We start from the raw sequence: 9,209 nt of genomic DNA on the forward strand, positions 1-9,209 counted from the left end.
GGGTGATGTTATGAAAATATGGGATATTATTATATTATCTAATCGATATAATAAGTTATCATATTATTTATTATGTTTATCAACAGCATACATAATACAAAACCCTGTTAGAAATGATCTTTTGTGTAGTAATGATTCCAATACATGTCTACAATTATTATCACAGTGTATTGGCAAAAATAAATATTGTTACTCCTCCTCCTACTGCTACCCAATCGATGATTTAATATGGACATCATTAGGGATTATGGCAATAGAGGAGAAGAAGGTAGGAGAGGCATGTAGTGGTAATAATAATAAAGAGTGATGATAATGATAATGATAATGATGATCTATTACATTACCTGTTCTTATTATATCATTGATGCTGCTGCCGTAATTGGGTTAATACTACTACTTACAAGTAGTTGTCAGTGTGTTGTATACAATAATAGTTATTCAACATTAACTAGATACATTATGTAACTCCTATCATGTTATTCATATGCTTTCATCAACCCGAACAACAATCAGGATTCAACAACAACAACATCGGAGTTTGTGCTCATATTTTACTATACCACAATTCCTGAGTAACAGCATCCTGCTACGAATAGTCCTCATCCTTATCATCATAAGCATGATCAGAAGCGAGCGGAACATATACCGCAATAACAGGCGCTTTCGTGTTGTGCGTGCGTGCAGCATTACTCTGGCTTAACTACGAAGCGTGGGAGGCTATCAGATAGGTCAAACGATTTCTCTAAATGCGGAGGTGTTAGGAAAAATCGGAAAACTCAATTATGCGAACGGCTCGAACAGATATGCAAGAAAAACTTCACTGATGGAGAAATGTCCTACCCGGAGGTGAAATCCCATAGCCACTGGGGTTGGGAGAGGAGTTCCAATCCGCGGCCTGATGCCGAAGGGCTGGAACTCGGACCCTGGCTGCTTGACGGTACCCTGCTGTACGGCAAGCAACCAGAGACCCCCCAGTAACAAGGGTTGAGGTGGGTGGGTTGAGTTCGAGTTGATCTGGCCTTAAGGGAAGGCCAGAAGGCTGTCGGGAGAGGAAACTCTCAGAGCAACCGAACAGCCGTGAAGAGAGAGACCGAATTCTCCTGTAGGTGGAACTTAGCGTAGCTTAGCTAAGCCTGATTTCGTGGCCCCTGTCTCAACACAATTGGTTGTCCCCCTGCGTGACGTGGCGATTTCACATCAGATAACGCCACGGCGTTATCTTACACTGAAATCCCATAGCCACTGGGGTTGGGAGAGGAGTTCCAATCCGCGGCCTGATGCCGAAGGGCTGGAACTCGGACCCTGGCTGCTTGACGGTACCCTGCTGTACGGCAAGCAACCAGAGACCCCCAACCCAACCGGAGTGACTACGTGGCCATGTCATAGTGGGGGCGAGGCAGGTGACCCCGGGGTTCGCGAGTTATCAGGGGGAAGCGTAGCGACCTTGAGGTCCCAACGTGATAGCTACGTGTCCCAGGGCCAGCAACTCGAACGCAGTAATATGTGTGTTGGTTGTAGAAACTTTCTTTTTACGACGGGTATCCTAGGGAGGTTTGAGAAAAGTGGGACAGACGCGGTGGACTCACTTGTTGAACATCGAGCTTGCATACTTGATTTGTAGTTGCTTTCTGCCCGCGTGTCCCCGCGAGTAGTGGCGATCAATAGCGGCGGTAGATGTCCATCTACCATGCTCTGCAACTTGTAGTATAGGGTAATCGGATAATAGTAAGGACGTACCGGTCCGCCGGAGTGCGTGAGTGCTCCTCCGTCCAGGGGCTGTTGCGACCCTGTTGATTAAGTCATTGATGTCGTCACGTAACTGGGCGTAGGTACAATTAAAAAGAGGGGTTGACTCATCCTTGTAGTGGCAGAGGGCTGTCCACGAGTGGAGGCGGTGTAGAGGACAGGCGGTCGTCGTGCATAGGACTGATGTTGGGCTTGCGCATCCCACAAGCACCTGAGCTCCACGGGATCCAATGTCCGTTTTGGATGAGCGGATTTGGATCTCACAATAAGGAGAGTTGTGGTCGTGGTGGAAGGTGATGTCTTCTGGACGAAGATTGGCGAGCTCTTGAAGTCGTAGTAGTCCTGCAATACCTATGAGGCATGCCACAGTGCTACCCATTCTTCCAGAGGTGGGGGTTAACGTGGCTAGGGTTTGGATTTCTGGGGGCGTTAGAGTGCAGGTCCGTAAAGGATCTGGTGTCCCTAGTGCTCTCTGACTGCCACGTAACGACAGTCGTATGTGTTCTTCATCCATCAGTGACAGAATACCACCACGGGCTTTGTTGGAGCTTGTGATGATTCCCACGTAGTGCTTTATTGTGCTGGATGTTACCGTTTTGGATTGAACCAACGAGGTTATATATGTTGTTATAGTATAACCCGATGCAGGCCACGGGGAAGCTCCGACTCGACGTAGTAAGTCCTCATATCGATGAATAACCGAGTCATATTGTCGTGAGGTTGACGAAGCCCGCGCTAATCTCATGACATCGGCTATGTCGGCCTCGTTGACCGCAGGTAGAGGGCGTTGTGGTCGAGCGGGGGGCCTTGCTAGTGGCCAAGTAGGGTTATATGGTGATGGGGTGATCGGTGAAGCACGGGCTAGTCGCAGTGGACCGTGCTGCAGAGATGTTAGAAATTGTGGGGTTGGTGAGATGAGAGGTGCATAAGTGGTGGGCAAAAGTGTCGTCAGTCGGTTAGAGACACTTGTGAGAATGTCATCATCCATTGGTTAAGTAAAAGCAAATACTCTGTTAAAAAAATCATTGAGGCTCATGAACGCTGAACTTATGACATATGGAAACCGTGAAGTAGTCTCAGAGTGAAGTTGAAGCTAGACGAGATAGGAGTGGCTCAACAGATATACGGGTGCCAATACCTCGTAAAGATTGTAGAGATGATGAGCGAGATAGCGTATCACTTGTGGTATTGTGAACGCCTTTTATATGAAAGGCTCTACAACGGTTTTCGAGCGGTTTGAGAGAGACTACTTTGAGGAATAGGTTAGACAGGCGTGGGCTGGGTGAGGAAGCTTTGTTGAAGACACCAACTGTTGGGGTATTGTCGCTGAGCATAGTATACATTTCACCATTGTCGGGGAGGAGTAGATAGCCAAGTGATGCTGCCAGTAGCTCCAATACAGATATATCAGACGACAGATAGTTAGGACCATCGGTCGTGGGTGCCAGAGAGTGTAAGAGACGTTGGTGAGGCTCATCTAGAGCATCGAACCGACACGCATACCAATAGCGGTGAGCGATGGTGCCATTGCGAAAGACGGAGCAGGTACCACCCAAGCCTAGTAGGCTTGCATCTGATGTGACAACTATTCTGCCATCAGTGTCGCATAGTATAGAAGAGAGTGTTCTGTTGACTTCTGAGCCCCGACGAAGGAGTCTAGTGAAGGCAGTAATGGAGGTACTGACGTGCGTACTCAATTGAGCTGCACGAATCCCCTTCTTCTTGAGAGCTGCTACCCATGCGAATATTGGTGATAGTCTGCACCGATAGTGAGGAATTAGCTGCGATATCCATGACAGGCGACCGAGTAGTACTTCTACCTCTCTCACCAATATAGGTTTGGAATGAGAGAAACTCCAGAGGGTCTGCTCGGCTAAAGTCAGCGTTTGTTGTTGTTTCGATGGAGCCAACGAAATAGTTTCATCCGGTAGGGAACAAACTAGGCCGAGTACTTTTGGTCGAGAGGAGCATCGCACTTTGGAGAGCTCCAGGTGAATGCCAAAGGCTAATGCTGGAAGGACAATATGTAGGAAGTCCGATAGAAGATGAGGTACGCTTGTTGTCCAAGGTGAGTCATCAATATAGAGAATAGCGTCTTGTTGAGATAGTCTTCTGATGCACCGAATGACTGTAGCATAACAACGAACCCAGAGGAGAGGGGATGATGCCATGCCAAAGGGTAGGGCTCGATGTCGGTAGTAGTGCCCCGTCAGAGGGCATTTATTATATAGGTAGCATTCATCTGATGCAGCAACACGTACGTGTCTGTACGCACCCTTAACATCTAGAACCAGAAACCTCGCATCTGATGAAGAAGATCGCGATATAGCTTTCTTCATCAATAATGCCAAGGATTCCAGGCGGGGAAGGCTCACCGTTTCGACCAAGTGAGGTCGAATTAGATTGTTGAGGTTACTGCGTCTCATATCGTCTATTAGACGCCATCGCTGCGGGGCATCCAAAGATATACGAGGCTTCTCGATTGCTGCTATGCGGCTGATGATGGCGTTGGGCTCAATATCTTTTGGAAGAACGCGTCGCATACGACCCAAACTGACTTCGGCCTCAAGAATTTGGTTTACTTGTTGGGGGTTGTCTTCAGCGGAAGAGTAGTTGCGGAAAGCTTCAAGACCAAACATCGTTGTGTCGAAAACTTTATCCAAGTGTGGGGAAAATGAAGGCCATAGACCTGATGGAGGTATATCGTGGCATACCCCGATATTAGTGCCAACATCAATCTCAGATAGGATATCCAGGTCTTCAATTGAAGAGAGATGCATAGTCTCGACGACCGCTTTCATTAGAGGAGGGCGTAAGGTACCACCAATCAGAGCAGGTCTGTCCTGGATATCAAGTAGGGTGGACCAGGTCTTGCGTAGGAGCTCTGCAGCTTCCGTGAGGAAGGGCTCAATTGTGGCCCAGAATGAGGAAGAATCATTCTGTTGGGCAGTGTCAGAGTTTAACCAAGCAGTGATCTGTGCTCCAACTGGAGAAGCATGGAGTGTCGCCGAGGTTTCTTGTAGGGAGCTGATTATTCTTGTTTGGGTCTGTGTCAGCGGTCCCAATGTTGGAGTCCACATCGCGAAAGTTGGATCTGATGTACCATCACTTATAGATAGCAGATAGTTGGAAAGCCACTCATCATGTTGACGACGACCCGAGTCTTCGACGCCCTTCAAGTCTTCAGATAATGAAGAGAGGACGTTGGCTTGGTGTGCCCATTTGTCACGTTGATGAGCTCGTTGAATAGCTCGACGGCGAGCTTTTCCGGCTGCAGACCGACGAGTTGAACGCACGGGACGAGGGGACATTGTTGATAAGACCTAGATAGTGGTTAACAGTGTGCAGTATAGTGAGTCACGATAGTAGTACGTGGTTAACTCAACAATGATCGAAGCTCGTCACTGGGAAAAATAGAGAGACAGTGCTGTCGGCACATTGCTAGTAGGACGCTAGGTCGACAGAGAGTTTTGGCTCTTATCACTTGGGGCCGAGGAAGGCTTTGAGGATGACGGCGGGGCGCTAGCCTTGGCCTGGTGATCCGGCGACCTTCTCGGAAACTTGGTGTTTGGTATGGTTGACCCAGGCGGAGCTCTACGCGATGGGGCAAGTGATCTCTTTTTCACATCTTCTCTGTCTTCGCGTAGGGGAAGGCCAATCGAGGCCAAGCTAAAACTCGTGGATATGGCCTCTTCTTTGAAGAAGTCATAGAAAGAACCCTCACCAGTCATGATTTTGGCTTGAATAGCACGACGATGAGTTGCATCTGCCCTTAGGGCAATACCCCAGTTAGTAGTAGAGGCTAAGGCAAAAACATCAACCAGATAGCCTGCTAAGCGAAGAAATTCACCGGAAGAATCACAGATCCAGCAACCTATCATCCAGCGCATCAGGCAAACGGCGGCCTCACCCGCTGGGATGAAAGGTAGACCTGACCGCAGTTTAGGCTTTGGCTCGCTATCGACCATAATTTCGACAGTGTCACCATTCACTGTAGTGGCAGTAGTTCGAGTGGTAGCACGACTCTGAGACTCGGATAGTTTGAAGTCGAGTAGGTCAACGTAGTCGTTGTTCTTAATCTTCATCAAGACTTTAATAGGTGGTAAGAGGTTAGACGGAATAGAGCAGCCCATCTTACTCTTGAAGGTGTCCAACATCTGTTGGACTTCAGAGGCTTGTTGTTTCATTGTTGTACGACTGCCACGTACAGCAGCGGCAGTAATATACCGGTCCAGTTCTGCGGTAACGGCAAGACCACTAGCTACAAGTAGTTGCCGCTCAGTGGCCTTCTCTGGTGTAGCACCGAGTAGGGCCAAGGCAGTAGAGCTCCAGAAGTCGCTCGAAAGCTTGGCAACGACCATCAAAGACAAATCGGCCACTGCTTGTTTGATGTTGGTACGTCGCGTGATAGACAACTCATCTTCGCCCGATACAACTGCGTCGACGATCTGAGCAATGATGCCCTGGTCGGATGGAGGAGTCATCGGGGAGGCGGGGAAAGAAAACTGAGAGACCGGAACATGAAACTCAGGTGAATGACTTGGAAAGAAAGGGGGGGTCATTCGCCCCTATGGACTACACCTTTTCAATCTCAAATTCAACAATTGAAAGAACAGATTAGATGAATGAAATTTGATTTTCGACGAGTGAAAGGAGTTTTTCGCGAAGTGAAGGTCCAAATTCGGAATGAAAGTTAGAATTTCGTTGACCGGTCGAAAACGAAAGTTCAAATTCGTAAATGAAATTTGTGAATTCGGAAACGCAAGTTCAAATTCGTCGAACACAAGACCAATTTCGACCAATGAAAGCTCACTTTCATTCGATAGAAGGAAATTCTCGTCAGAGTTGTGCCACGGATCGACTTGCGACTCGCAAATTGCGAGTGTTTATGGTGCTCTACGGGCTACACCGTAATGCTCAACAGTACAGTGCAGTCCACAAATTTGCAGTGAAGGATTCTCAGAGATTCGAACCGAGAGATTGTTTAGGTTTGATTCTCCTATGGAGAATCTCCATTACCCTTCCGATGATATCGAAAGGACGATGGGGTCAGCACATGTTCGGTTCGATTTCCTGACCGCCGAACCGAACTTTGATCGACCGAATACCGAACCGGACCAACCCTCTACGAAAAGTTCGGGTTTCGACGGGTTACATATCACTCAGTGCAATAACTGTTCACATTTGAGAAGTACCTCGAGCAGTCTTCGCACATTGTGCGAGTTGTCAACTCGTGGAGTGTGAATAGCTCATATCGAGATGTGGTGCAAGTGCGTGTAGTGTGAATAGTGCATTTCGAGACGTGATGGAAATGAGCTTTCATTGGTCGAAATTGGCCTTGTGTTTGACGAATCTCAACTTGTGTTTCCGAATTCATAAATTTCATTTACGAATTTGAACTTTCATTTTCGAGTGATCTACGAAAATCGAACTTTCATTTCGAATTTGAACTTTCATTCGGTGGAAAACTCCTTTCATCCGACTAAAATCAAATTTCATTTTTCTAATTTGTTCTTTCATTTGCTGAATTTGAGATTGAAAAGGTGTAGACAGTGTCTAGTAGTCAGTCTTCAACAGGGACTGATAATCGGCCTTGAACTAGAAAGGCCGGGGCATAGGCTCACATAGCTTAACCCGAGTTGATCTGGCCTTAAGGGAAGGCCAGAAGGCTGTCGGGAGAGGAAACTCTCAGAGCAACCGAACAGCCGTGAAGAGAGAGACCGAATTCTCCTGTAGGTGGAACTTAGCGTAGCTTAGCTAAGCCTGATTTCGTGGCCCCTGTCTCAACACAATTGGTTGTCCCCCTGCGTGACGTGGCGATTTCACATCAGATAACGCCACGGCGTTATCTTACACGAATCTCATCTTTTACGCATATGAGTATATACAAACTATAACTAAACTCAAGTATTTAATATGGAAGAAACAATAAGGAATGTGATTGTATTAGTAGTAGTAGTGTCGGTTGTTGTTGTTGTTGTTATCATAGTAACATCAACTACCATCGACCAATAATGGCCAACTCGTCATCATATCTGATTATAAGATATAATAATATTCTTCACAATAATATTATTGACAACAACTTACTCCCCTGCTACACCATCTCTACCAATCTCAATGCATGCTGGTTGTGCTGCTGCTGATGTTGTTGTTGGTATGTCCGAACCCGGTAATTCACGTGAGTTATAACTAATAACGACAGTAATAATAATAAGAGGAGATAATAACATATATTACGGTCTCAGAGATTGTAACCATTCCTCATCAGATCTATCTCTAATATCCTCGAAATCTATCAATTCACCACGACCACCATCCAAAGTCTGTACCTGAATCAATGATTATTATTATACACTGATAATGGTAATAATAATATCTACTACATATAGAGCATCATCGGCAATAGGCATGGGATCTACTTTAAGCATGTCACTATATCTAAAGATGAAGGCCTACTACTACTACTAATTAATATTATTACTGTAATGAATAGGTTCCCCATTCTCTAACACCTAATGCCACTTCAACTTCATATGGTGTTGCTATTGGTACCATAAAATCATCAGTACACCAAGGGAAACTCTCTGGACATGATAACATAACATAACAATTAATCTCTGGGAAATTGGCAAGCTTAGCAGGCTCAATTTGTCCAACATTAAATATGTATACTTCACCTGATAGCAGCAGCAGAAGACATAATAATGAGCACCGCCCTGATCCGATATTATTATTAGTACGTCCAGCATTGATGAGTTCTCCTTTAATTCGATTCAATAAAGTATCTTCATGTGGTACCTATACGACGACGACCTTGATTATGATAATGACTACTTACTAGAGGTTATAATAAACATACATCGACAGAGCCAAATAATATACCTATCTTTCTAGCCTTCTTAACCTAATCATAATAATAATAATCACAGTGATAATAATAATAATAATACTTCTTCAACTAGACGATATCTCCGCATTTCCAACTTAGATGATGATGATGCCATCAAGTGTTGGCCATCCCATCGTAATAATGTTTTAATAGCACTAACAACAACATAGTCATTAATGAATAGTAATAATAATAGACATATAACTTACGGATCAAGCTGTAGACGTAACCACATTGAGGATGACGATGATGATGCTATTGGCTTATCACCATACTCCTCCTCATGTTGATGATTATGATGATGATGATCATCCATAAATATAACGATAGGAATATTTGATGAACGTGATGATGATGTGACGACATCTCCATCAACATCGTCGATATCCACACTAAATATTATTACTAGTATTATTATTATAATACATTATGTTACATCTTTCTTCCACATAATGTAGTAACGTTATTGTTGTTGTTGTTGTTATCCCTATTAGTACTCATAACTTGTGTGTTAAGAAATACTCTAGCTAGTGGACCAGATGATTTCAATACTTCAATATTTGGTTGGAAT

General features: G+C 45.2%; 2 protein-coding genes across 2 annotated transcripts; both read right to left on the bottom strand.

Moving 5' to 3' along the window:
- Window positions 1-5,368: 5,368 nt before the first annotated feature.
- On the bottom strand, window positions 5,369-6,230 carry Pmar_PMAR006714 (hypothetical protein; the record flags this gene model as incomplete). The annotated part of the gene is made up of 3 exons (XM_002787980.1): window positions 5,369-5,415; window positions 5,471-5,575; window positions 5,657-6,230. 3 exons carry the CDS (start codon window positions 6,228-6,230, stop codon window positions 5,369-5,371), a joined length of 726 nt encoding a protein of 241 aa, XP_002788026.1.
- A 1,752-nt stretch (window positions 6,231-7,982) lies between these two features.
- Window positions 7,983-8,449, bottom strand: Pmar_PMAR006715 (hypothetical protein; the record flags this gene model as incomplete). Its single annotated transcript, XM_002787981.1, has 3 exons — window positions 7,983-8,078; window positions 8,133-8,187; window positions 8,427-8,449. 3 exons carry the CDS (start codon window positions 8,447-8,449, stop codon window positions 7,983-7,985), a joined length of 174 nt encoding a protein of 57 aa, XP_002788027.1.
- Between the last annotated feature and the right edge of the window lie 760 nt (window positions 8,450-9,209).

The sequence above is a fragment of the Perkinsus marinus genome, assembly GCF_000006405.1.
Source record: "Perkinsus marinus ATCC 50983 genomic scaffold scf_1104296928836, whole genome shotgun sequence".
Taxonomy (NCBI): Eukaryota; Perkinsozoa; order Perkinsida; family Perkinsidae; genus Perkinsus; species Perkinsus marinus.